At 41.5% G+C, this 27957-nt stretch overlaps 3 protein-coding genes across 8 annotated transcripts; all 3 read left to right on the top strand.

The window, feature by feature from the left end:
- The first annotated feature begins 407 nt into the window (after positions 1-407).
- Positions 408-13388, top strand: hp1bp3 (heterochromatin protein 1, binding protein 3). Of its 3 annotated transcripts, XM_028575664.1 has the most exons (13): positions 408-520; positions 1009-1089; positions 2723-2900; positions 3800-3862; positions 4012-4168; positions 4292-4435; positions 5046-5105; positions 6113-6252; positions 7748-7838; positions 9133-9292; positions 9869-9980; positions 10377-10514; positions 12410-13388. In XM_028575664.1, exons 2-13 carry the CDS (start codon positions 1023-1025, stop codon positions 12933-12935), a joined length of 1836 nt encoding a protein of 611 aa, XP_028431465.1. In that variant the 5' UTR covers positions 408-520; positions 1009-1022; the 3' UTR covers positions 12936-13388. The 3 variants fall into 3 exon arrangements, with proteins under 3 accessions (XP_028431465.1, XP_028431466.1, XP_028431467.1); XM_028575665.1 differs by lacking the exon at positions 3800-3862; XM_028575666.1 differs by lacking the exons at positions 408-520; positions 1009-1089 and having other exon boundaries at positions 2825-2900; positions 3030-3862.
- A 1261-nt stretch (positions 13389-14649) lies between these two features.
- sh2d5 (SH2 domain containing 5) lies at positions 14650-19130 on the top strand. 3 transcript variants are annotated; one of them, XM_028576247.1, is made up of 10 exons: positions 14650-15050; positions 15618-15684; positions 15795-15875; positions 15978-16052; positions 16188-16334; positions 16565-16765; positions 16863-17046; positions 17480-17585; positions 17680-17839; positions 18634-19130. In XM_028576247.1, the coding sequence occupies exons 2-10, from the start codon at positions 15631-15633 to the stop codon at positions 18838-18840; spliced, it is 1215 nt and encodes a 404-aa protein (XP_028432048.1). In that variant the 5' UTR covers positions 14650-15050; positions 15618-15630; the 3' UTR covers positions 18841-19130. The 3 variants fall into 3 exon arrangements, with proteins under 3 accessions (XP_028432048.1, XP_028432049.1, XP_028432050.1); XM_028576248.1 differs by having other exon boundaries at positions 16863-17095; positions 17706-17839; positions 18634-18716; XM_028576249.1 differs by lacking the exon at positions 18634-19130 and having other exon boundaries at positions 16863-17095; positions 17680-17760.
- A 1221-nt stretch (positions 19131-20351) lies between these two features.
- Positions 20352-27788, top strand: kif17 (kinesin family member 17). Of its 2 annotated transcripts, none has more exons than XM_028575866.1 (15): positions 20352-20926; positions 21066-21325; positions 21586-21732; positions 21932-22033; positions 22344-22533; positions 23306-23758; positions 23921-24015; positions 24118-24319; positions 24515-24600; positions 24763-24875; positions 25990-26215; positions 26449-26707; positions 26829-26890; positions 26980-27100; positions 27298-27788. In XM_028575866.1, the coding sequence occupies exons 2-15, from the start codon at positions 21095-21097 to the stop codon at positions 27486-27488; spliced, it is 2478 nt and encodes an 825-aa protein (XP_028431667.1). In that variant the 5' UTR covers positions 20352-20926; positions 21066-21094; the 3' UTR covers positions 27489-27788. The 2 variants fall into 2 exon arrangements, with proteins under 2 accessions (XP_028431667.1, XP_028431666.1); XM_028575865.1 differs by having other exon boundaries at positions 20353-20926; positions 26977-27100.
- Positions 27789-27957: the final 169 nt, after the last annotated feature.

Raw genomic sequence — 27957 nt, forward strand, 5'->3', positions numbered from 1 at the left:
TTTCCAGAAAGCTAAAATGTTTGTGATGTCTTCTGTCTATATTTTACGCTTAGTGTGTAACGTTAACTAATAATGTTACTGAATAAGAGAAGTTGCGTTCCTCTTCATTTAACCTTTGTTGGCATTGGACAACTACAACTCCCATGAATTTTCCAGAGACACATTTTAAAAACATGATCAGAGCTGTAGGCCTAGTTTTTGAATGCTTGTACGATAAGAATGGATTTCTGACTGTTAGGTTAACGATGTGTTTAGATTGTATTGGCCTGTACGCTAGAAGACATCACGTTATCTCAAAATATGGACATAAAACCTCAACGTCATGCTTGAGCTTTTTTACATGGAGGCATTGTAGTTGTGTCGGCGGCCATGACAGTGGGAATCCTACGACGTGCTGTGACGCTGCAACGTGACCAACGGTCGTAATGGGGCGGGGCTCGTAAACAGAGAAATCTAAATAAAGAAAGGATCGTGCAGAAATTTACTCCAAAGTATCTCACTTTTTCTCCACAAGTAACAGGTAAGTTCGATTTGCAGTATGATAAGTTATTAGCTCAGTGTGAAGTTGCACTGATGCGATACTGGAAATACGTAGGCCGGTGGTTTTTACTCCATGCAACTGAAATGAATTTTATCTGCCTTGTGCGACGCCATCACTGTGTGTGTAAACCAATGGACAAAATGGCGAAATCCCCGAAATTTTCTGGCAACTCATCTTCTGGCTCGTGTGAAAATGATGGAAATGTATTGGCGAAGACTGGCGGATAATCCAGAGAGCGGTGCAGCGCCTTGAAAGTGGTTGCGTCTCTTTTTTTTTCTTTCTTTTTTTGGAAACACAAGCGCACCTTTTTTCTTGTGTTTAGATAATGGGCCTCAATGAATGAAGTGGGTTTGACACGGTCACCGTGTTCCACCGCGCACGTACACATAATGGGGCCTCAAGCCAGTGGTGTGTGCTAATGTGCGTTCCTGGTGTTCGGATACGTGTTCATTATTTTCCTCATCCAGGTAAATCTCGTGTGATGCCGATACGCCGAGCAGCAGCGACTCCAACCCCGGAGAAGGCCCCCTCCGCTGCAGCAGAGAAAGGTGAGGCTGGGGTCGTCCATCTCGGGAACTTAAGACCCAGAGAAAGCGCCGATATCACGGACACAGATTGAACTGGTCTCAGCGCTCATTACAGACACACACTAGTCTTCGGGCTGTGTGTGTGGGAATGCAAAGTTTGTTTTACAACCTTTCATCACGCAAACAAGTCTCTAGAACTGATAATTAAAACAATCAGATGTTACAATCATGTTGGTGCTTACATGCACCAACATGATTGGGGAGAAAGTAGGAACAGTCATTCTGAATATTGCATCAAGCCCCTTAAGCCATTAGCCCAATGTGTTGACATAAAAATCCCAAACATTGATATTTAGTAATGCTAGAGTAGATGCTTAATTACATCAGATATGGCCAATCAGCAGTCATAAGGCCAAATAGTCCTCCAAAGTATGGAAATCAGCCCAAAACAAGGCTTAATTACATGCTGGAAAGGTGTAACAATCCTGCACAACTGCAGCAGTACCATCACTCTTTAGTCCATATGTTTTTAAGAGAAAATACAGCAACATAAACATGCTGTTGTCACAGTCTGTTGCATGTTGTACCCTCTGTCTATCCCATGTTTCCTTTCCATCTCTACATCAGTGTCCTGACTAGGGCAGGGCGATATATCGATATTATATCGATATATCGTGATATGAGACTAGATATCGTCTTAGATTTTGGATATCGTAGTATCGTGATATGACATAAGTGTCTTTTCCTGGTTTTAAAGGCTTCATTACAGTGAAGTGATGTAACAGACTGTTCTAGCTGTTCTATTATTTATGATTATTTATCTAAAATCTAAGTGTGAAGATATTTTGCGAGAGCACCAACTGTCAACTCTAGAATATATCGCCGCAATATCAATATCAAGGTATTTGGTCAAGAATATTATATCTGATTTTCTCTATATCGCCCAGCCCTATATTAGAAAATATGGGACGTAGAAATAAGCGCTGAAAATGTGTAGAAGAAAAATTTAGCAATTTAAAACGTTGGAAAAAAACTAAAACAAACCTTATGGAGCTTTGATTTCATACAAGGTACTCCTGTTGTTATACAGTATTTATGTTTACATTTTATTGTTATTTGAACAGCTGAGCATTGAACCAGGTGAAGAAACCTGTTTATTATTTATTCATCTGATTTTGCAACTGTTCACTGAAATAGCCGGTTTCTATGAAACTACTTGTGACATGTCATATTTGACTTTGACTGAACATTTGCTCTCACTTTGCGGAAAAAATATCGGGATATACATCGTATATCGATATTCAGCCAAAATATATCGGGATATGACTTTTGGTCCATATCGCCCAGCACTAGTCCTGACCCAAAATGGGTTGCAAACCTTTATTTGTGGGTACTAACATTATTTCCCAACATGTATTTTGCAGTTCATAATGCTCCTGCTGTGGCTGTCTTGATAAATTGCTTACATTGTGACTTTTTTTTTTTTTTCTCTAATGATTTCCCAAAGCAGAACAAAGAAAATGGAAAACTACAAAAGACAATGTTTCCAAAGTAGAATAGTCAGTCAACTACAAAAAAAAAATTGTTATATAGATTTTTCAGCGTTACCGCATATATTGTTTTGCTCTTAATTTAAATGGTTTCATCCTCACAGAGCCTGAAGCGTCCTCAGAGGAGTCGCCCTCCGCTGACGAAGAGCCGGCCGCATCTTCAGCCACGGCAGCCGACGGCGAGGAGGGCGAGGCCACGGTCGACACGGAGCCCACAGAGAACGGAGAGAAGGCCGACGAAGTGGCGGCGGAGAAGGACGGAGAAGGGACCGGGAAGAAAGAGTGAGTTTCACCAGAGAGCTAGTGTGCAACGCTGAACACTGCGATATTTCACTTTGATAGCACTTTTATCTGTTTATATTATCCTTGCCTCTGCTGGATAACAGCAGACTGCTCCTCTTATGGTTGCAGTGTTGCATTTCCAAAGGATGTGACCTGTCACAGCCACATTCACATATCAGACAAATGTCTCGGCCCCTTTGTCCGTCAGTCTTGGAGGAGTCCAGGAGGAGAGGACGGAAGCGTCATGCAAGTCTGACGATTTGTCTACATTTGTCAGTCTACATCTGAAAGCTCAAAGAAGGGGCAGCATTATCTACTGCAGGCTACATACATTCAGAATAATGCATGACTTATACATGCAGAATCATCAGAATTTTTGCCCACTTATTAAATAATAAATTAAGCAAAATATGTTCCGAATGTTTAAAAAAAAAAAAAAAAAAAAAAACTGCAGTTTTTCTGTAGGTGATCAAATTGTACATTTCTAAAGCCTCATGGACCAAGTGGTCTTCATGAAAAAGTAATGACCTTTTGTTTTGACCATTCCTCAAAATTATGTACTCAGATGTTCTAAGAAAACAAGTGAAAAAAAATCCTCATTTAGCTTTTGACCTTTCTTTAAAATTATGTACTCATTCTAAGAAAACAAGTGAAAAATCCTCATATTTAGCTATATGTGATGAGGTATTAGTGACATTTAACCTGGCTTCCCACGTTAATAACTCATAATTTCTCCTCCCTTTCTTCTCCCAGACCTGGAGACAAAGCAAACATTCCCCTTTCTGCACGTAGTACACTAGCATAGCACTTCAGGTAGGGCCCAATTGCCATGGTGATCATTTAAGACAGATGTTCTCAAACTTCATTCTGTCTCTCCCGTCGGTGACAAATGGACAAAGTGACAAATGCAAGGACTGCGCGGCTGGACAGTGTGCAACACACTGCTATGTTCTCCTACTAAGGTGAGGATGTGATAAAGATAAGGGTGGTAACAATCACGGTGAAATATCGCTTCTAAAGAAACGAACCCCTTCACTGAACTTGTTTTGCTCCTCTTTTTTTTTTTTTTTTTTTTTTTTTTTTTTTTTTTTTTTTTTTTTTTTGGTGGCAGGTTGAAGGACGGCTACAAGTATGAGCGAGCCAAAGTCAAGAAGGTGAAAAGGACGATTCCCGTGTGGGCTAGCATCGCTGCCAGCAAAAAGCTTCCTGTCACCAACTTTGCAGGCACTCAGAACAAAGTGGATAACATCCTCATCGAAGCTATTACGGTGTGTACAAGCACTGTACATCCATTATACATCAATGCAGTCGGTTACTTGTTTTTTTTCTTCTTCCTTTTTTGTTTTAAAAAGAAGAAAAATCTGTAATGTTTTTGTCCACTCTCCTTACAGTCTTGTAATGACAAGTCTGGGGTTTCATACCAGTCCGTCATGAAATATATTCTGAAAAAATACCCGGGGATGGAGCTCGACAAGAAGAAGTTTCTCATCAAGAAGGCAATGAAGAAACATTTGGAGAAGGGCACCATCAAACAGGTACGGAATGGTAATTTACGGGGAGAACATCTTTATTGTTTCATACGTCTCCCATGCAAAGAATATGCATAGGAGCATTGTCTTAAATCGGTGTGAAGAAACGTACATTTTCAACATAGACCTTATCAAATGTGTGTACTGTATTTCCTGGGACATAAATAAATAAAACTGGTTTGGCTGGTGTTATTGAAATGAAAATGCGGCCTTACACTGTGTTTACCTTCATTAAGTTGCCTGAAAACGCCACTAGGCTGCTACAGTATAACTAGTGGTGTAACGGACCGTAGTTGATCTGTATGGATTCTCGCGGTAAAGACTCTTCACACCGAATTTTTTTTTAAGGGTTCTGTTATTCTACAGTATTGAGGAGGGGGAAAAACGAAACTCTGAATCCCAAAATTAGAAACAGATTACCTACCCAACAAACGACTAGTCGAATATTGGAGTCCAGTCCTACTAGAGACTAGCGTCCCATGCACAGCACTTCAACCTTAGCAGAAATCCAAAGCTTTACACGTGTTAGCGAATGGTATATCTTACAGATGTTCATTAAAATGTCTGTCGCCGGTTTGCTCACTGTTGTTTTTTATTTTGTATCCGTCTCACACAGCTAAAGGGTAAAGGCCTTTCAGGAACATTCGCCATTGGGAAGCAGCCCACCTCGTCTAAGGTACGTTGCAACCGAGCTCGGAAGTAAAGTGATGTGCAATAGTTACGTACCAGACTATTTCCTGGCAGGGAGCTGCAGCGTCCTGGATTCTCTGCTGGCTGCCGGGCATGAGCTACAGTAATTGTTGTGTTGTTTATACTTTTATAGGTTTGTGTACAGATTAAATGAATGAGGGAGAACGTGTTCATTAGCTTTACAGGTGCTGGGTATTTGTTACTGTTGGACAGAGCCCTGTTTCCAGTGATATTGATCTCGCTCTTGTCTTAAAGTGCTCATATTATGCTTTTTGGCTTTTTCCCTTTCCTTTATTATGTTATATAATAACCACCCCAAAGGGACTTACCATCTCCAACAGAAAACACTGTTCACAAACTGCTCCAAACAGCTCTATTGTAGTCCAGCCTTTACTTCAGAGACAAACGTGGTCACTTTGGAACACACGTTATAATGCTAGCCTAGCTGCTAGCGTGGCACGCCCTCCTACTCTGCAACTGACAAGCTAGCCGTACTTACTGCGCACGTGTGACTCCCTACAAAGATGGGTCAGAAGTGAGATGCCTCACTCTGCAGCTAAAACAGAGAGCTCAACACACAGGGTGAAAAGAGGAGCTGCAGCAATGTGTAGGACAACAAAAATATGGTGTTTTCTGAAAATTAAACCATGTAAACCTATTCTGGTACAACCTCTAAATACAATTATGAACATGAGCGTAATATAAGCACTTTAACTCTCGGCAAGAAAGCACATCAGTGTATTTCCCAAAATGTAAGTCATGAGTAAAGTTTGGGCTGCAATGTTTATTCATTAATGTCCAATGTGATCTGTAGGGCAGAGGTTGCGCTCCTCAGCGGAATACCTTTTTTTTTCGGAGATCACAGTATCTCGTAGATCTAATCCTTACGTTAATGACGACGTGTCAACGGTTTCCTTTTTTTTTTTTTTTTTTCTATGACACTGGGATGTGTTTGGTTGTAATCGTCATGTCTGTATATGGATGGTGTTTTAGAAAGCTGCTCAGAAGACTGAGTCTCTGGGAGATGCTCTTCCTCTCATCATCACTCGGCTCTGTGAGCCCAAAGAGGCCTCCTACAACCTGATCAAGAAATACCTGGAGCAGCACTTCCCCGACTTCGACATCGAGAACAGGTACAGAGCACGGTTTTACTGTTGAACGTTGTTTTATGTAACTTTGCTCCAACTAACAATTATTTTCTAGCATTGGGTACCGAAACCCGGTTTCACTATGGAACTGGTTCCTACGCAACTGGTAAGAATCGGACCGGATTAGAACGCACATTTCGGTTCCTCATTCTGGCGAGGTCAGTGACTGGAGTCTGTTCGGTGTGTCCCGTGCCGTCGTCAGTCTGGGGGACTGTCGGAGACAGGGCAGTCGGGACTCACCCAGAAATGGCGAGCGGAATGAGCGTGACTAGAGTCTCTCAAAATCTGACGAAAATCTTCTAAATTGACCTTTGTTGAGCTGAAATGAAGACAGATTCAGCAGCTGCATGGCCTATTTCTCGCTTAAAATGTTTTCAGAAACACGTTTCAGTGAACTATCTTAGTACAATATGAGATCGTATTCTGAACGGCCGCCATGACAGTCTGGCTTTGAATTTCCGGAGAAAACAAACCCATGTGACGCGTTCGTCCAATCAGCTGCCGGTTTTCATTTCTTGGGCAACAATACAGAGTAGCGCCGCCTGCTGCTATGGAGACGTATTACGTTTCTCAAGTCGGTGTCGCCTCAGTGTGTTCCGAGGCAGTTTTTTGGACCTCGGGGACGCGACTGATCATTTCCACTGGCTTTTCTGCCGAGGGTCGGCCTTCTGGTTGGTGTGTAACCACTTTTAATGTGTCGACTGAAATATACGTCCGAAACGGACGTAAAACTATCGCACTTTCTCTGTAGTCTACTGTAAATATAGGCTACTTTTAAAATGGTATATTTTCCCTCTGGGCTCACCAAAACGGACGTAAAAGCATATTAACCATTCACTGCACGAGATTGCTAGTAAACCTATTACGGTACATCTTTGATGTCATTTAAAAAAATGTTCAAGAATCTGTTTCAGAATCATTTTAAAAAATACCCAACGCTATCATTTTCATTGTTGATTCTTCAGTTATTTTTTATTTATTTTAACAAGTCTTTGAAGTTTCCAGTTTTAATCGGACCAACGCTTAAAAAAAAAAAAAAAAAAAAAAAAAAAGCTTCTAAAAGTTGTCCTGCAAATTCCACCCCACAGGTTCCTGTACTTTCATAAAGTACTACCCCCAGGCAGGTACTTTTGGGGGGTAAAATGTCCTCGGAACTTAATTTAGACACACGTCCCTGTGGTCGAAACACAATGAGTTCCTCAATAAGGTTGCTAGTCCCTGGGGAAATGTCCTACTGTCCAAAAGGGGCTATTGATGCTCACAAGTTCCACGCTTAAATGTAAAACGAAACGACAACATAAAAAAAAAAGGGTAAAAACTGCAATAATAAGATGATTTTTCAGGAATTGCCTTCAAAGATACACAGCCACGCTGGATTTTAGTGGCTCAGTAACCTAAAGAAAAGGGCTGTGTGTAAGTGTATTTAATAGCTTGGATTATTCAGTATACTAATGATTTACTGACTCTGGTTGGTCCTCAGGCCGGACGTCCTGAAGACAGCCCTGGTGAAGGCCGTGGAGAAAGGACAACTGGAGCAAATCACTGGGAAAGGAGCCAGAGGGACTTTCCAGGTAAAGCTTTTTATTAATTTGTGTCCCAAAATGAGTTGCATCTGTCTTTTTTTTTTTTTTTTTTTTTTTTTTTTAAATGACTCATGGCACATTAACTAAAGGTGTTGAAATGAATCAAATAATCGATGCATCGAATCGTGGACATGGACGATGCTGCATCGATAATCGGCAGGCTCATAATCAATTATTTCTGTTTACAATTTAATGTAGGCCTAACAACATTTCTGTTTACATATTCTGTTATGTTTTGCACATTCAGGAAGTGCCATGTGCTCAGTGCTGTAGTTTTATGTATCCAATTTATTTAGTATTAGAGCACTGCAGAATGTTTTGAATGAAGCTTGAAAAGCTATGAATTAAATATCCTACATGGCTTTAATAGAAAAATGTATTTGATGCATCGAGATATCGAATCGGGAGATCAGTGAAGATTCACACCTCTAACATAAACTGGACGATGTGGTGTTTTTCATGAGCACCAATGGCTTATGTCACAAGTTCTCCTCTCACTCAATATTATCTGTTCATTTTTAATCATTAAACAGTTAAAAACAAGTCAAAAACCACCCACAGTGAACCACAGGATCGGCTCTGATTCCAGGCCTGATGGAGCTCTACAGTGCCAGTCAGTCTGCTAATAATCCAATACTTCTGTTGGTCTATAAAGCACTAAACGGGTTAGGGCCGAAATAAATGTTTGATCTGCTGCTAAGCTATGAACCACCCGGACATCTCAGGTCGTCTGGGACACGTCCGCTTTCTGTCTCCAGAGTCAGAACTAAACGGGGGAGCAGTGGTCTGTTTTTAATGCTCTACGTATCTGGGACAACCTCCCAGAAAACTGTAGGTCTGCCGCAACTCTGTTCTTTTAAATCAAGGCTGAAGACCTTTCTTTTTGATGTTTCCTTATTTTAAATAATTGTTCATTTCTTAATACTGCACTGCAACATTTGTGTTCATGTGTGAATTGTGTATCTTGACCCTTTGCATGTGTGTGGGTGGTTTTTAACTGCTCTTCAATGTTTTACATAAAGCATTTTGAATTGCCCTGTTGCTGAAATGTGCTATACAAATAAAGCTGCCTTGCCTTGCCAGCTTGGGCATCATTGTATTATACTATTTCATTAGAATTTTAGATATTGCGAGATAAAGATATTGCCAAGTAATAATCCCTCTAGAACATTAAAGCTATGGGAAATAAAAGTATCTGTCAAGTGCCAGTAAACAATGTGATGATTGTCTTACTGCAATAAGGACCTAAAATCCTAAAAATGTTTCTATCCAACTGTCACAGCTGAAGCGTACCGGTAACCAGGTCCTGCTGAAGGGCAGCACCTTGGAGGACGCCATCACAGCCGCCATCACAGCCATGAACGAACCTAAAACCTGCAGCACCACCACTTTACGCAAACACCTAGTGGACGCAAACAAGGATATAAAGGAGTACCAATTAGGTAAGGCTCTCTCGCCGATACGGTCTGTCTTAACAGGACTGCTGCTGACTTCTGACTGCTAATTTCTAATTTAGTAAAGTATTTTCAAATGAAGAGGTTTCCAGTTGAAAAAGCACATTGGATTTACTCAAAATGATCACTCCAAAATCAAGATCGTCTGCAATTTTGTTCTCCGCGTTGAGTACAACGGATTCCAGTAGCGACCAGTTTTCGCACAAAAGGAACGTAAATTGAAACACACCCACTCCAGCACCATGCTCCTCTTCTCTGCTGCCCGTCCATAGTGTCACTATGTTGCCCAAGTGCGTAGTTTGGCCCATATCTGGCCAAATACCCCCCACACTATTGACTAATCACAGGCGCTATCCTCTGCAGAGAATTACACAAACTCTTGCTCCCACGTTTCGAGCCTACAAGAGGTTGGATACTCAAAATCTAGATTTTCGGGGTGGAGTGTCACTTTAGGGACTCGTGTGCTTTCATTTTCATTTTGTAATGTGAAATCTAATCCCACTGTGATCATTTTGTGCATCCAAAATGTTGTCACTGAAAAAGGGAACTCTTTTCTTTCTTTAGTGGCCAATCTGAGGAGGACCCTGACAAAGTGTAAAGTACTCGGCTGGATGGAGCAGATCACCGGCCACGGCTTCACAGGGACCTACCAGCTCTCGTTCCCTTTCTACCCGAGGTACGTCAACTACATTTCCATTGTTAAAGCAACGCTATGTAACTTTTCCCGCTTCGGTCCCCCTACAGGTTGTCTCATTGGAACTACAGCTTGCGCTAAAAGTTACATAGTGCTGCTTTAAAACGCTTAATACTCAAATGGAAGTAATAATTTAAAGAAAGGGTCTCCAACTCTTGTTTCTTTAGCGAATGTGCTTTCTACTGTAGTTTGACAAAGTGTAAATGTTTTTGTTTATCAGTTTGAAGCCAGGCTGGTTACTTAGCTTGCTTTGTACACAAAATTCACAACATTTAAAAAATTAACTCAAATCACAAAAGAAACCCAGCAAGAGGAACTAGCACAGTTGATGTACTTGTCTTTGTATGCTGTCCTAGATCACTTTATTTTTCTCTTTAGCCCTACCATCCTGTACCCAGACAAGTTCAACAAGCCTCCGCAGAAAACCACTCCGCGGAGGCGGACGGTTGAATCTTCTGACGAGGAAGAGTCCGAAGAGGAGGAAGAGTCTGAGGATGAAGCTCCCTCTCGGAAGAGGTGGGTGTATTAAAAAAAAAAAAAAAAAAAAAAATGGTGTGTGTGTCTGTGTGAGATTAGCTTCGGAGTGAGTACCGACTCTAGAGTCATAGTGAGAGTAGTCTATATCCTTGACGTTCCACTTCCGGGATTTCTCCAGTGCCGCAGGAAATTCCACCAGATGCATGCATTTTCCATCACCTCCCGCTTTCTTTGTGTTGTAATTTTAAACTCTGGTTGGTTTCTGAGGACTATGGTTAACTGCTCCTCAGATCTCTGCAGGGTAAATCCAGACAGCTAGCTAGACTATCTGTCCAATCTGAGTTTTCTCTCGCAAAACTATTTTGCAGCAGCTACATACAGAGCTTAGCCCCGCTCATGACGATTGTGATTGGTTTAAAGAAATGCCAATAAACCAGAGCACGTTCTCCCATCCCAGAATGCTGTGTGGACTAGCCAGACTCCGCTCCGCAGCGTGTGGATGGTCTGGAAAAGCGAGACTATAGTGAGAGAAACAAAGTGTCTCCCCTGTGCTTCCTGAACACAGTGAGAAATCTGTAGCAGGAAATCCTTGATTTCGTGTTTTTTGTTTTGTTTTTTTAATGGAAAAGGACAACCAGGAAATGAATAGTGGGAAATGCAACACTACCAAGCCAGGCCGAGCGACGTGTAGTTACATCTTTTGAGAGGTGCAGATCAGGCTACGGCGTATGTCCGTGTCTGCACGTACTTGCTCTCGCAGAAGTATAAATCACCCTTATAGGTCCCACGGCATGAAAATTTCACTTTATGGGGTCTTTTAACATTAATATGAGTAGAGACGGCCCGATACCACTTTTTTGCTTCCCGATACCGATTCCGATACCTGAACTTGCGTATCGGCCGATACAGAGTACCGATCCGATACCAGAGTGTCATATATTTCATTATGTTTTAACAGCTGTATACTACTATCCCTGTATGGATGTGATATGATTTCTATCTTTGTTGTCAGTCTGGCTCAGGTTAAACTCTTTGTGAAACATGAACAAACACAAACGATGAATGCCCCAGAACTTTCTTTTATTCTCCAGTTTGACAGTCAGTTATAACGGAAAAAGAACATAAATAAACTACTTTAAAGTAGATTTTCTTTAAGGCTTTATTATGTGGTATCGGATCGGTGCATGAACTCCAGTACTTCCCGATACCAGCGTTTTAGGCAGTATCGGAGCCGATACCGATACTGGTATCGGTATCGGAACATCTCTAAATATGAGTTCCCCCAGCCTGCCTATGGTCCCCCAGTGGCTAGAAATGGCGATAGGTGTAAACCGAGCCCTGGGTATCCTGCTCTGCCTTTGAGAAAATGAAAGCTCAGATGGGCCGATCTGGAATCTTCTCCTTATGAGGTCATAAGGAGCAAGGTTACCTCCCCTTTCTCTGCTTTGCCCGCCCAGAGAATTTGGCCCACCCATGAGAAAGAGAGAGACATCATGGCTTGCAAAGTGGCAGTTGGTCAAGGCCACACCCCCACCCTCCACCTTATTATAAACCACCATACATTTATTATATGGTAGAAACTTTAGACAGCTACCAATAAGAAGCTATACAATAACTAAATCAAAATTCACAAGAAATATTTCACCATATATTCTCGGTTCAGACCTCTTGGTGTCAGTATCTGAGGTTTAAAAATGTTTCCTTTTTGGAGAATAAGAGGATTAATTTCCACAAACATTTTTTAAAGATTTTGACCTGACGAAGATCCAAGTGGGATGGTTTTTGTAAATAAATGTGTGGTTTGGAGTCGGTGTGCAGGCCTTACTCTTTTAATTGATGCCGTTGTCCACTAGCCTTGCACCCCCATGTGATGTGTGTTTATCCTAACACTTCTTGTACTTCAGTAACCGCTCCCTGTTCAAATTACTTTGTAGAAAATCTGTGAAGCGGCCTCCACCCAAGGCTCGCCGTCCTCCACCGGCAAAAAAGTCCCAGAGCCCAAGCCAGTCAAAAGCTAAAGGCAGAGGACGCGCCCTCGCAAAGAAGTCTCCGGCCAAAAAGGCGGTGTCTTCAGCCAAGAGACGGGGAAGGAAACCACCAGCCTCCAAGAAGGAATCCACGCCGCCACCCAAAGCCACGCCTGTCAAGAGAGGAGCTCCTGCAAGAAAGCCCAAAACGCCAGCTGTTAAAAAGCTGGCCAAAAGGGGGTCCAAGCGACCGGTGTCAAGAGAGTCCTCCCCCGAGGAGGCTGTAGTCCCAAAGGAGACGACGAGGAGCGGGTCCAAGCGATCGAAGCCTGCCGAGTCGTCTCCCGAGGAGCCTCAAGTCAAAAAGCCGGCGACCAAAAGTGGGTCCAGGCGGCCCGAGCCTGAAGAGTCCTCCCCAGAAGAGGCTGTAGTCAAAAGGGGGGCGCGGAGCAGCAAGCCGTCCCCTCGTAAGTCCAAGAGAGGGAAATACTGAGCCCAGCTGCACCTTCCACGAACTGGGCCGCTCTGAATATACAGCCGTCTGCCGCTTTCTTTCAGTTCTCTCTCTCTCTCTCTCTCTCTCTCTCTCTCTCTCTCTCTCTCTCTCTCTCTCTCTCTCTCTCTCTCTTTATCATGTTCTCCCTTTTTAACAGGGCAGTAGTTCATTTTTTTTATTTCTATTGTAGAATAAGAACGTTATCCTACCAAGTTTTACTGTACATTGGGAGTCTCTGAATTTCCTTTTTAATCAACATGTGTAGAGAAGCTCAGTTAGTGTTGCTGTTACAACTGATGTGTGACCAGCTGCCAGATCGGGAGAGCATAGCGAGATCCGACAAACTGTAACTAGAGCCATGTAGTGACTTCTGTTTTTATATCCGTTCATCACCCACTGTTTAGGCGCTGGCAGCACATGTTCCTAATATCAAATGAAGTGCGATATCAGTGTTTTTTTTTCAAATATGGGTTGAAAAGTTTGAACCTTTCCTAATGATATTAATATTTTTTAAAACACAGACTTTAAGGTTGTTGTCATGTGTCCTGGGATACAATTACAATATTTTTGACCATGCAGTACTGCATCAGAAAATTGTCCTTCTTATACTATTAATTTTTCTTATGATCAATGTGATTTATTTAAAACAAAACAAATGCCCCCTTGTAAAGATTAGGTCTGCAGGTGGCAGGTTGAGGATTTAACCAAGAATAACACAGTTAGTATTAATTTCAAACACATTGAAGAAAATGTCTTTTTTGATGTGTGTGTAAACAAGCATATACATGAAATTATTTTATTGCTTCACTGCTGTAATTCAGTACCAAACTGTAAGAAATGTGTGTTGTGAATAAGAAAAAGGAGGATAATAGCTCATACATACCCTGCATGCATGTATTCCTTGTGTTGGTAAGCTTTTTTTTTTTTTTTTTTTTTTCAAGTCATTAATAAAATGGCTATATTTGTAAACTCTTGCTGTTTTTTTTTTTTTTTTCTTCTATTAATTTAGTGTACAGGGATTAAAAATCTAAATGAAATGGCACATTTTCCTGATTCCAGAACATAAAGTAGTACTGGGATATTGTCACTCATACATGATTAGTTTAAGAGTTTTTTTTTTTTTTTCTTCTGTTCTACAGAAAGTGATATTCAATTTTATTTATAGTATGAAATCATAACATGAGGTATCTCAGGACACTTTACAAATAGAGTAGGTCTAGACCACACTCTATAAGTCGGTAATGTATAGGTCAGTGCTTCAGGACTAGCAGGTGTCCTTGTACGGATTTAAAATGATTACCTGAATGTTTTCAATGATTCACCATTTTTAAGAAAAACAAGTAAGGGGATGTCTTTACATAAAAACATAAACATGTTTATAGAGAGTCATTGTACTGTTAGATTTCTTGAGAGAACTAACTTTGCAGTAAAATGCTGCTCACACTTTGATGTATTCTTATCATGATGTCCTTGTCCTATATCGGTATGCATCATTCAGACGTAATTTTCTTAAGTGAAAGTACTATCAGAACAATGTACAAGTAAAAGCCCTTCATTTAAAATCCTACATGAGTAGTGTCCTCAAAATATAATATAGTTTTTTTAAGATTACTTTTTGGGCTTTTTTGCCTTTAATTTTGACAGGACATCTAGGTGAGAAAGAGGGGGAAGACATGCAGGAAATTGTCACAGGTCGGATTTGAACCCTGGACCTCTGCGTCGAGGCATAAACCTCTCAGTCCATGTGCGCCTGCTCTACCCACTGATACAACCCGGCCACTTGCACAAAAACCTGTGGCTTTCCCACAACTGGGCGTGTGACAACATTGGGGTGAATTGCGCAACGAGGAGTGGAGCTGGGGGGGAAAAAACCGTGGATTGAGACAGCAGGAAGAGAAGCGGGTGGAGTGATTCAACGCGCTGACTTTTCTATTCTACCCCCTGGGCCGGGCAGCAGCTGCACACCTGGACCACGGCACGGCACGGCACGGCACGGCAACGGGTATAACGTTGAGTGAGGAGAGAACGGTGGCGTGTAGACAGCGTGTGAAGAAGACGCAGGCTGTGCGGAGGAGCTGGCGGTTGTGCTGGAGTCACTCCGAGTCTGAAAAGGTGAGTTTTTTGTGATTTTAAAAAGTCTCGTTACAACCTGCGGACCGAGGCGACGTCACGCTCCGGTGCCTGTGATACTGTCGAGCTACCTGGGGCGGAAACCGTTCCAAAGGGTTGTTTACCGAAGATTGTCATTTAGGATTTCGTCCACTGTTCGTAACGAAGACGCTCAGGAAAACAAATCAGAAGTTCCCGTGTGTTGGCGGCGACGTCGACGCATTTACGGCGCTGAAGAAGTTGGGATAAAATGGGACATGCTTAACAGAAGCCTAACAAAATCCCATGTTAACAGTCCTAAATCACGTTTCTAATATATATATATATATATTCTAATATTTTTTGAACCTCCATGTAGCACGTACTACGATTGTGATTGTTTGGCCTGTTTTCTTGTGTACATTTGTGCTTGTTTTGAAGGTTTTTTTCTTAAATAGTTTTGATCATATATATATATATGTATGTATGTGTATATATATATATGTATGTATGTATGTATGTATGTATGTATGTATGTATGAATGATCTTTGCTATTGGGTTTGATATGTCCAAGCTGTCTGGTTTTACAGATAAACAGGCAGCATGGGTGAGGCACCGGTCACAGAAGGTGATACTACAGTGATTCGATCCGCAGAGGTAACTCTAGAAATGTGATGAATGAATGAGTGAATGTGATTTTTATATATAAATTAGTGTATTTGTATGCGTGTTTGTGTTCTGCCTAAGCTTGTGTCTCTACTGTAAAGTATGTGGGTTCATTTCCTGTGGATGACTGCTGCTTGGATGATCAGATAGAGCAACTGCACACTCAGCTGAGGTCCCTTAAAGTAAGTCCTGAGCCTTAAATGATCACTATCCCAAAAATCACCAACCTGTACTTAATGGAAAACAGTATCAATATATCTAATGCGTTGGTTGTCTTCAATCAGACATGCAAAAGAAGCAGACCTGTGTCCCTGAAATTCTCGATCAAAGGTGTGAAAATGTATGACGAGGATGAAACGGTATGAAAACATTATGCATATACACATACGTAGACAGCTTGGCCTGAAGAGCGTTTTAACTCGGAAGCATTAAAGAAAAAACGCTGCATTTCTTGTGTCTCAACTGCATGCGTCACCTTCACTGTCTTAATTCAGACACTCCTGATGGCTCACGCTTTGCGTAGAGTCTCTCTGTCCACCGCTCGGCCCATTGATGCCCAGTTTGCCTTCGTCTCCCACAACCCAGGCAGCACGGATGCCCAGCTGTACTGCCATGTCTTTCGAGCCAGGCATGCCAGAGCGGTAAGACATGATCAGTGTCATTTATTACAACAAAGGTGCTTCTCGTGCTCTGGATCTATTATTTATAGAGAAAGTTACTGTTTTAGTGCAAATGTGAAACATGGCTATTTAATATCTGGGATTTTGGCATTATGGTGCCATTTATATAAATAAAAATAAAAAAAAGTATTTACATTGTTCCATTTTTTGAGTATAACTGTTGAGTTTTCTGTCCACGTTCTCTCCTGTAGGCCCAGTTCCTAAACCTGCTCCTTTGCCGCTGTTTCCAGCTGTCTTACTTGGAGAAGCACCCAGAGGAGGCCCTGGAAGACTCCGTTGGTTCAATGCCTCATCGCAAACCCTCCCTGCTTAACCACGGCTTCCCTCTCAGTGTTAGTGCCCTGGTGTCCTTCAGAAGAGCCCCTTTTCAAGGGTTGTTGCCAGGCATGAAGGTTTGTACTTGAATGTCTTCTTGTATTCACTCTCACAACATAGTATTGTCACTTTAACACCAGTGTTTTCCCTTCATCCTGTCGCCGCCATCTACAGAAGAATCAAAAGTCTTCCGATGACCTGCACAGCAGCCAAGATGCAGTCTTCCCCACCTCCTCCCCCTCCCTGGTGCGCAAGGAAGCCATCCGCAATAAAGCGCTGCGCTCTGGGGCTTTCCGCTCCTTTACTTTCACACCACACAAACAGCGCAGCGTTCAGGAGCGGCTGAGTGCGTCACAAGGTGGGCCAAGGGTTCACAGAGTGATTTCAAGAGTCAAAGAGTTGCTTAGGTAAAGCGAACCCCTCAGTGTTTAGGTGATGGGCAGCACCTCACTGTCTGTGGTGGTGTCAGAAGGTACTATTTTCTAATAAATAGTCTGGTCTCACGTGGGTTATAGTGGACATATATTTTCTTAAGCTTCTCACTATGGAGCTTCTCACTGATGTTAATTTGACACTTAGCTTTAACACATTGAAACACGAGTTTTGTTTTTTATTGGTTATTTGGTTCATCTCAGTCCTGTACGTTTTAAACATAACATTTCCTTCACTAAGTTGGGATTGCATTGAATGTTTACCCACGCAAACACAGCTGGTGGAATATCTCCACTTTTGAACCTCTTTGCATGTAAATCTCTCCAAATTAGTAATTTCTCTTCTTATATGTGAATCAGAAAAGGACAGAGACAAGCCACAGGTGAAGAGATCCCGTGCTCCAAGCTTAGCCGAAACAGAAGAAGCTCTGGCTCAAGTAGTGTGGTGTTGGGCTGGTATGGCAGCGTGAGTGGCACTTGTACATTTGACGTAAATGACTTTTCTGGCCCTTACTGTGTTTTTTTTTCTTTTTCTAACTGCGTATCTTCTGGTATTTCAGTGACCACAGCTTTTCCCTGCTTGCAGACGATGTTTTGGGATCCTACCTCCTGTGCCCACATCCTAAAAAGCCCAAGTGTGGCTCTCTCATCATTCGCGTCCCCTCTGGCCTGAAAACCTACCTCATCGAACTTACAAGTAAAGAGACATTAGTGCTGGAGGTAAGTGTGTGTGTGTGTGTGTGTGTGTGTGTGTGTGTGTGTGTGTGTGTGTGTGTGTGTGTGTGTGTGTGTGTGTGTGTGTGTGTGTGTGTGTGTGTGTGTGTGTGTGTGTGTGTGTGTGTGTGTGTGTGTGTGTGTGTGTGTGTGTGTGTGTGTGTGTGTGTATATATATATATACACACACACACACACACACACACACTGTATAAACACTAGTTGGATGTTTATATTAAGCGAGGCCAAAGTTTAAAATAATGTGGTAATGTAGGTAAAAGTCATCAAAAACCTCAAGCTCTGAACACTCCGCTCAATCCGTTTTTTCTGTTCTCTACTCAAGCTGACATCAACGAATGTATATGTAAATAAATACATATAACACAACACTTTCAACCTCTGTAGCACCAGTGCTATGTTCAAGAAGGGTTAACGTACAGTACAGCCCTGTACATAATGATTAGCAAACAGTGAATGTGCCAGGATAATATTTGCTTAGATTTGTAGTGTAAACAAAATCACAAGCTGTAAACTGAATTACAGAGGAACTATTTCACTCCCCAGAAATGTATCTTTTGATTCTTTCACACTATTTGCTTACATATGTATTGCATGCAAAATCCCATAAATTGAGCACTTAGACAACCATATTCACTCTAAAACGCCACTGAAACCAAAAATAATTGTTATTTTTGGCATTTGAATATAAATGTCTTGGCAAACCAATTCTGTGTAACCCTAGTTGTGACTTATGAATTTACTGTCATTTTCTTGTTTCTTTTTTTGAATCTTTGTGGCAGAAATGCAAGGCCGAATTCAGTTCCATAGTAGAACTGATCGAACACTATACAGAGAATTGGGATGAGCTGCCCTGTCTGCTGAGCTGTGCCCGGGTAAACCACTGTTACGAGTGGGAGGAAAATACCAGCAAACAGCAGGCTGGAAAGCCACACAAAAGCCTGAACAAAGCCAACATTAAAAGTACCCCCAGAAAGGACTGGGTTTAAACCCATGACACTGGAACTTGTGGATTGCCAAACTCAGAATAAGTGCCAACTTTTTATTTTTATTTTGCACATATATCCTCCCCCTTTAAATCCTATTTGGTGTTTTTGTTTTTGGGAGGCTTTACAAACTGTATAACACAATGCACCTATTAACAGTTTTGGCACTTAATGTAATCAAAGGGTACTTATTTGTAAAAGTGTAATATTGTGTGCTTGCTGCTTTTTATGATTTTTTTATGAATGAATTTTAATTGTGCCTTGAGTCAATGATAGTCAATTTTTTTTTTTTTTTTTTTGCATTGTAAAGATAATGAACAAAGATATTTGATTATTTCTTGAATTTTAATCTAGTTTACACATTTATCTTTATGTGTTTAGACATTAGACCTAGATGATATGTAAGCATTAATCCTATACAGCAAATATTTTCTATATCCTGACTCTGTTGTGTATTAGTGCACTTGGCCTATATCATGGCCACTACAAAGCGACGTGTTCAAATGTTATGTGTTTTAAAGGTTGTGTGCAGTCAGTTTCTGGTCATGTTTGTATGCAGCAATATACCTTGCACACTGATTTTAACAGTGGTATGAAATTAGTTCTTTATCATAAGATTGTCTGTGATCTTGTTATCTGGTGAAGAGGCGGCATTACAATTTAACTAATTTGAGTACTTTGTACTATCTTTTCCACATAGGCCAACAAACAGTTTGCATGTTGTTCACGGCTGTTTGAGATTAAAGCACCAGTGTTTTCTGTTTTTAACCAACAACCTGCAAAAATAATGATTTTTGTTATCTCTGAGTCTGCATAGCACAACCTCACCTGCAGCTTTGGTATTAAGATATGAATTACTGCTGTGAATTATTAGGCAACTCATACTGTACACAGTTTCTAAATCTTAGAGCAGAACTCCACATTGATTGGGCTTGCTTGATGTGCAAATAGATTCACAGATTTTTACACTGATTGGATTATACACTCTGTTGCCAGTTTATTAGGTACACCTAGTTTAAACTAATGCAGTGTTAAATAAATTTAGATAGGTGTTAATTCAACCCCATCAATGAGGTTAGGCTAAATAACAGAAATGCCTCTCTATAATAGTTTAACAGCACCACAGTCCGTAGCCTCCAAAATAATCATAAAGTTGAATGATTCAACACATCTCAAACTGTTCTTAAAAAAACTGACCATTTACCTTTATGAATATAGGAATTGTTGCAGAACTCTTGTAGCTAGACTGAATTTGTTTTAGCTACGTGTAATTGCTAGCCTAACTAATAAACTGACATCTGAGTGTATTTGGTAAAAATATATTTTAAAAACATAATATATTTCAAACCTATTTAATTTCTTTAATCTATTAAGAATTTTCTCCCTGCAGTAAACCCTTATTTGACGTAACATTTATTCCTCTGAAGAAAATAAACCCTCATCCAGTGTGTTAGCTTAGCTTACTTTTGCTACCCAGCATTTAACTAGCATGTAAAAAGAAAAGAAAAATAAGGCACCATTTATAAAATCTCCTGGGAAGGAGACACCGGGCTAATTTGACAAGGCAGACAAAATGAGTGGCCAAGTGTTAATCCGTCTCTGGTTAAAGATATCTAGTCAGATTTGGATTAAAACATCTCAAATTTAGCTAGCTAAGTAACGTTAGCTGGAAGGATGAAATAAATATGTAACATTAGCTAGCTGAAAGATGTAACCGTAGCTGGACGGATATGTAGCTAGATGAAGACTCCAAATATTCATAAAGGGGCTGTTGTTTTCTTTCTTGGAAAACATGGTTTTGTAGTAATATACAAGGATATAAATGTTTGTGTTCTTGCGCTCCACCTCACTCGATCCTCACCAAAATGGCCGCCGATCTGGTCTGGAGTCTGTCCATCCCTCCCTCAACGGTTGTTTATGGTTGCCAAGCAACTTCAAAACGCCGTGTGGAAGAAGAGCAGAATGGCAGGAGACCTGCAACTATAGCGTACCTGACGAGGACAATCCACTTTCAAGTAGACTAGTAGAATTTCAATCTACTATGAGTATTTTCGTACCTTGTGTTTGAAAGCTTTTTCTCATTAAACCGGTATGTTAACTGTAGCTGCTAACGTTAGTCGGCACTGCAGCGCTTGCCTGATCGTCTGCTGCAACTCAGCTTTATAGACATGATGTATTCAAGCAGAATTTAACGTTTTCCTTGCTTTTATCTGTTATCTACTGTACAGGCCAACTGGCGTGGAGTGAATGTTGAGACATGGGGTCAGAGTCAGTGAAGGTGGTGGTCAGGTGCAGGCCCCTGAATGACAGGGAGAAGGTTCTGGGCTCTAAGATGGTGCTATCAATGGACCTGCACCGCTGCCAGTGCTTCCTAGTGAAGACTGGGGCAGTGGATGAGCCGCCCAAACAGTTCACCTTTGATGGGACCTACTTCATTGATCAAACCACTGAGCAGATGTACAACGAGATTGCCTATCCTTTGGTTGAGGTAAGCTGTTTTGTTTTTTGTTTTATTTACAGTGACAATGCACAGCAACAGTCTTGAGATCCAGGTATTACAGAAGTAGCATGCTGGTCACTGGACACCCTCACTCCAACAACAGTAGCCTATATCTTATTGCCAATGACTGCAGACCTCATTATTTACTTAACAGTCTACTGTCAGTCACTTAGACAGGTCAGCAGGGTGTTGATCCTTTTAAGAAGCCTCATGCAAAAGGTTATGCATGTGCCATATTGTTTTTACAGGGTGTCACTGAGGGATACAATGGCACAATCTTTGCCTATGGACAAACTGGAAGTGGAAAGTCTTTCACCATGCAGGGAGTACACGATCCTGCAGCCCAGAGGGGGGTCATTCCACGAGCCTTTGAGCACATCTTTGAGAGTATTCAGGTAGGTTGGGCAAACTGTTATTAATTGGTGCAACATATCCCACTTATGAATTTGGGTGATTGAGTCTTCCACATTGCAGTGTGTAGCTATAACTTGTTTTTTCTGTCAGTCTGGTGCTCTTCTAGTCTCTGCCCAGGCTTGTCTTAACTTTGTGTGCTCAGAGAGAATAATTTTATGTTTGTGTCTGTGTGCAAGCTAGTGTGCAGAAAATACAAAATTCCTGGTGAGGGCCTCCTACTTGGAGATTTACAATGAAGAAATCCGAGACCTTTTGGGAAATGACACTAAACAGAGATTGGAGGTAAGTCTCGTCTTGAAGCACTGTTGTTGCAATAAACAAATCAGGCTACACTGTGTAACTTTAGAAGCCAGAATAATTATTGTTTTTTTTCTAAGTACAGTTATTATGGAACTTGTTGCTCAGACTATTCTCTCACGGTGTGCACCGTGCTTAGGTTTTGTGCACATGGTTGGCATGGTGACTCAAAAGCACAGTAGTTACAGTGATTCCTTGAAAGGTCAAGGTGTTTGAACAAGGTGACAGATTTGGATTGTGTGTGTGTGTGTGTGTGTGTGTGTTTTTGTTTTTGTGTGGTTGATGGAATGCTTAGCTGAAAGAGCACCCAGAGCGTGGGGTGTATGTGCGCGACCTCTCCATGCACACTGTGCACAGTGTGGGGGAGTGCGAGAGAATTGTAGAGCGAGGCTGGGGGAACCGGGCAGTGGGCTACACGCTGATGAACAAAGACTCCTCCCGCTCACACTCCATCTTCACCATCCATTTGGAGATCTGCAACACAGGTGAACACACAATGATACAAAACATGTTGAGACATATCTACAATAATGTGTAGAGGTATTTTTATTTGCATAAACACGTGCTTGTAGGAACATGTGATCCTATCACATCTCATAACATCACCAGCTGCTCAACATCAGAGAGTTATTCTACATTCTGATGTCATCAAGCTGTTATGCTTGGGGTTTCAAGAGTTATTTTTATCCTAGCGTGCCATTGTTCTTTTTTGTGCACTCACTTTCCACTGAACTTATATTTTCAATAAATGTTCAGTCAGTTCGTAATATGTTGCTTTAAAAAAATGTGGCAGATGAAAGACAAAACCATTTAAAATAATTGTATGAATTCAATGTTAGCCAGGTAGTTAACATGTTTTTGAACAAAAAACACAATGTGCCTCATGGCCCTAATTGCATCCTGCTTTATTTGCCACTTTGGGTAGAGAAATTGCCATCCCAGTCTCTACTATGATGAATTTTTCCTTGTACAATTTAAATGCAAAGTGCAAAAAGGCTAAACAATATACTAGCCATCTCAGGTCTTTTTATTTATAGAGCACATTCAAAAGCAACGTAAGTACTTTGCAGAGAGATGACAATTCTTAACAATTAAACCCCAAAAAATTAATATCTGCATGGAAATCGATCATTATGGCTGAAAGTATAAAAACCCAATAGACACATTGCACAGAAACAAAAGAGTAATAAAAGTAGTGTGACTAGCTATGTCTGCAAAAAGTCGTAGTGACTCCCTTTGTCACCCCGCATTCATCAGATGCAGCTGGCCAGGATCATCTACGAGCAGGTAAACTCAACCTTGTTGACCTGGCGGGAAGCGAGCGTCAGTCGAAAACCGGTGCTACAGGTGAGCGACTCCGCGAGGCCACCAAGATCAACCTCTCCCTCTCGGCCCTGGGTAACGTCATCTCTGCCCTGGTGGACGGACGCTCCAAACACATCCCCTACCGGGACTCCAAGCTGACCAGACTGCTCCAGGACTCTCTGGGAGGAAACATGCGCACCTTGATGATCGCCTGTCTCTCCCCCGCCGACAACAACTATGAGGAAAGCCTAAGCACAATGCGCTACGCCAACCGGGCCAAGAGCATCCAGAACAGGCCTCGTATCAATGAGGACCCAAAGGATGCTCTGCTCCGAGAGTATCGGGAGGAGATCAAGAAGTTGCGGACCCTCATCTCAGGCCAGCTGGGCACTGCTAACCTTGCGTGTATGTGCTATATTTTGTTTCAAAATAAGGGAAACAACATTTTTATTTGAAAATTGTCTAATGGTTTAAATGCAGATTTTGAGAGATCTTTCATTTGCAGTTGCTTCTTTGTGTAAAGATTTGTATTACGTGTATCCTACGTGCCTGTTGTTTATCATGCAGCTCTGCTGGCTGGTCAGTTGTCTGAGGCGTCTCCTGCTGTTCCTTCGAGGCCACCGTCCAGCACCACAGAAGCAGAGAAGGAGAAGATTAAAGAGGCAACTACAGGCCGTTCCCACACCAATATATCACTTCACATCGCTACAGGCTTTGTCTAAGAACCAGGTGATTTATAGGACTGTATTCTGCTCTCGCCACAGGAATACGAAGAGAGGCTGGCCAAGTTGCAGGCTGAGTACAATGCAGAGCAGGAATCCAAAGCAAAGCTGCAGGAGGACATCACTGCCCTGCGTTCCTCCTATGAATCCAAGCTGTCTAATCTGGAAAAGGCTCGAGCCAGCAGGGGGAGCTCTGTCCCAAAGAATGAGAACAGAAAATCACCTGGCGCCAACAAAGAACCATGTAAATAGTTTATACATTTGTTCTGTTAGTCTGTTAAAAAGCACTAGTAAATCAACACTTCTGACAAAGTCTGAACAAAAACTGAACACAAGCAAAGTTGTTGTATATTATTGCATTGTTTACCAAGAGTTCTTGTTATTGTGTCCAACCCCTGTATACTGACACTGCTTTGGATTGTCTTGCTTGTTGCATCAGTGAGCTCTAGCTGTATGACGGAAGAGCTCTGCAACAACACTGATCCCATGTGCCACATTACATCTGGAGAAACTTCCCTGACCAAGGTACTGTTCACTAGCACCTTCCACCATTACCACTAAAAATGTTATACAGTAGTTCCTAAACTAGAGGTATCAACCACTTCAGAAAACAACTGCTTGCATGAAAATGCAATTATGGAGTATTAGAAACTTATCGGGTATTGTTTCCTCGTGTCGGTGAGCCAGCCTGATGAACCTGGTGCTGCAATCGGGGCCCCAAAAGATCCTGATGGAGACGGGCTCATAGACTCGCCTGACATCACTGCAGGGCCTCTGGACCAGCAACACGTCCTGGAAAGGTTTGTGACTAACGCTGCACAATATATTGTTTTTTTATCGTCATCGCAAAATCAACTGCCGCAATAAACACATCGCGAAAGGCTGCGATACATCGCAAAAGTGGTGCCTTTTCTATTCAATTAAATGTTCAATATAATGAAAGGAAATAATTTCCTTTCATTTGTTCTAAATTCTTTTTTTTGTTATCAAATTTTTATTGTTTTAACATCATTTAAACATGACATTTAACGACAAAGACAAACAATCAGCAATTACGCCAGTACGAAATAAAAATGAATAAATCAATGATAAATAGGCTATAAAGGGCACTGTATCAGTGGGATAACAAAATATACAGAGAGATTACATAAAATAAATAAATAATAAACAAACCTACAGAACATATTTCAAAATATCAAAATATACACAAATATATTTAAGTACTACAGATTATTAGAATTGTTAGAAAATATCCATTAAAAAAAAAGGAAAGGGGGGATCATTTGTTCTAAATTCAAAAAGCAATTTGTTGTATTTTAGCAGAATACTGAAAGCAGCAGAAATGCAGGACTGAGTATACGTGAATATGTTTATTTATCGCAAGATATATCTTTATCGCGATATTCAACGTTATCGCATATTTCCCTCATATTGTGCAGCCCTATTTTTGAGCAAACATTTTTACCAACCATGAGCACTGCTTGCACTTTATGAAAAGGTCTTTCTTCATCATATCTTGCCAACAACGTCTTGTGAACACACTGATTGAAGATAATATTTTAGCTATAAATCAACTAGGCCAATATATCGGCCGATATTAGCTCATTGAAGATATATTGGTATCCATGCCTATTCTATGCTATGCTATATAAATAAAGCTGCCTGTATTGGCCAATAAGCTAAAAAAAAAATTGCAGTACAGAAATGCCCAAAAAGGTTTAAAGTAGTCCCACATTGCCAGACCTATCTCCACAGCGCTGCGGAGAAAGGTCTGGCTCCTCCACACAAACACTCCTGGATAGGAGAAAAAATACAGTCAGGGGTTGTTTGCATTGATATACTCTTTATATTGATATCGGTTTCGGCCTCAAAAACCCATTCTCAGTCTTATCCCATTCATCCATCTCTCCCCAGACTGCAGCAGCTGGAACAGGAGGTGGTAGGGGGAGAGCAGGCCAGGAACAAAGAGTTACAGCAGAGACAGAGGCAGAGGAAGAACCTCGCTGACCGGAGAGTCCAGCTTATCTGCACTTTGTCAGAGAACAGCGAGGACAGTGAAAATGTGCTGTTGAACGTCTACAACTCCATCCAAGAAGAGGTCCATGCCAAAAGCCAAATGCTGGACAAGGTCCAGGGCAAGGTGGGTCACAGCGACTGTAGGTCGACTTCGGCCCTTTGCTGCGTGTCATCCCCCATCTCTCTCCCACCTTTCCTGTCTATCTACTGTCACTATCTAATAAAGGGAAAAAGCCCCCCAAAAATAATGGGTTTGGAGCAATATTCAACAATTGTCTCTAAGAGTCTCTAAGCTTTCAGTGTTGAATTATGTGCTCTGCCATTCAACCGTGAAACCACATCAACCTGTTGTGACAGCTGAAAGCAGCCAAACTGGAGATCCGTGACCTGCAGGCAGAGTTCGAGGTGGAAAGAGATGACTACCTGGCAACAATCCGGCGGCTGGAGAGGGATCGGCAGTTACTGCACAGCCTGCTGGAGCGTATGGTGTCCCTGGTGCGCCGTGACTGCAACTACAGCAACCTGGACCGCTTGAAAAAAGAATCTGTCTGGGACGAGGAGAGCGCCAGCTGGAGGCTGCCGGACGTGATGGTGCAGAAAACAACACTGCCTTCAGGTGCAAAGTGCGAAGAGGGCATTTGGAAAATAGACTAGAAGTTATCAGTTTTTAATGATGATATAAGTTGTGTTTTGCAGATTCTTTCCCTTAAATATCTTGCTCTATTTCTCTCTCATAGCTTTGGCTCCGAAACTTCCAGCTGGCAGAGGTTCAGCTGCTGATACTGGAGAGCCATTCATGGTGTGTGTCCATGTGTTTATGTTCCATGCATGATCTTTTACACACACAAACTGAAACACAGAGCCTCACCCTCTGTGTGTTTTTAGCAGGTGGAGGAGGACCGGTACAAGGAGATGCTAGACCGTAGTGACAGTGAGAACATCGCCAGCAGCTACTTCAAGTCAAAGAGAGCGAGCCAACTGCTGGGATGTGAAGCTACCAAGGGACACGGTAAGACCAGGATGTAGACTTCCCCCGCTGACTCGAAATTTCAACTCTCATAAACAAAAAAATGCTAGAGGCTACAACTGAACCGACTTTCTGCAGCAGTCACAATGCCAAACCAGTTCACATTTAGGTGTTTACCTCTCTTATGTTTACCCCTCTTATGTTGGTTTTACCCATCTGATGGTGCTCATCTCCCACAGGCATCCACTCTCCACCCCTGGTTAACGGGGCGGCCCACCTCACTGTGACTGGTTCCACCATGAACCCACCTATCAGCTCAGACTCCGTCCTGCCACGCCCCTTCCGCCTGGAGTCATTGGGTGTCCCAGTGTCTAATGGTAAGGTGAGGCGCAAAAAAAGCAAATCTCACATCCATAATGAGGGGATATGAAAAGACTGTTCCCATGCCCTGCAATACTTAAACACATATCACTGTCATCTGTTTTTTAACCAAAAGATTGTATACACTGTGATTGATCACAGTATATATTAAATTATTTAAATGGAATTTCTGATAACCCCTGCTAACCAGAAATGTATACAACAGACATGTTTTGTGGACATTACAAGTCCAGTTGTGTCATGTGTTTTAAATCACATTTTGAATGTTTATTTTAAACAAACAAACTACCTAAAGTACGGTCCATCTACTATAATATTTAACTTCTAATGTAATTTGCTGTTGTTGATTGTAAACCACAATTTCAACTTGTTTCTTATCTAACATCTATAATTCTTTCTGATGAATAGAAAAAATAAAATGATTTAATATATCCAATGTATGGCTAGTTTCATTTCCTTAACAAAAAGACATTTAAACGTGACATGTTTATGTCTTATGTGTTATGAACAGTAATAAG

Source organism: Perca flavescens, chromosome 4 (genome assembly GCF_004354835.1).
Source record: "Perca flavescens isolate YP-PL-M2 chromosome 4, PFLA_1.0, whole genome shotgun sequence".
NCBI classification, from domain to species: Eukaryota; Metazoa; Chordata; class Actinopteri; order Perciformes; family Percidae; genus Perca; species Perca flavescens.

Bases quoted from the DNA above. Each gene is read 5' to 3' on its own strand.
- sh2d5 (XM_028576247.1), top strand. From the start codon at position 15,631: ATGGGTGAGGCACCGGTCACAGAAGGTGATACTACAGTGATTCGATCC. The intron at 15,685-15,794 runs GTAACTCTAGAA...TCTACTGTAAAG, and splicing joins CAGTGATTCGATCCGCAGAG to TATGTGGGTTCATTTCCTGT. The intron at 15,876-15,977 runs GTAAGTCCTGAG...GTCTTCAATCAG, and splicing joins CTCAGCTGAGGTCCCTTAAA to ACATGCAAAAGAAGCAGACC.
- hp1bp3 (XM_028575664.1), top strand. From the start codon at position 1,023: ATGCCGATACGCCGAGCAGCAGCGACTCCAACCCCGGAGAAGGCCCCC. The intron at 2,901-3,799 runs GTGAGTTTCACC...AAATGGACAAAG, and splicing joins GAAGGGACCGGGAAGAAAGA to TGACAAATGCAAGGACTGCG. The intron at 7,839-9,132 runs GTAAAGCTTTTT...CAACTGTCACAG, and splicing joins GAGCCAGAGGGACTTTCCAG to CTGAAGCGTACCGGTAACCA.
- kif17 (XM_028575865.1), top strand. From the start codon at position 21,095: ATGGGGTCAGAGTCAGTGAAGGTGGTGGTCAGGTGCAGGCCCCTGAAT. The intron at 22,534-23,305 runs GTGAACACACAA...CGCATTCATCAG, and splicing joins TTTGGAGATCTGCAACACAG to ATGCAGCTGGCCAGGATCAT. The intron at 24,016-24,117 runs GCAACTACAGGC...CTCTCGCCACAG, and splicing joins AGAAGGAGAAGATTAAAGAG to GAATACGAAGAGAGGCTGGC.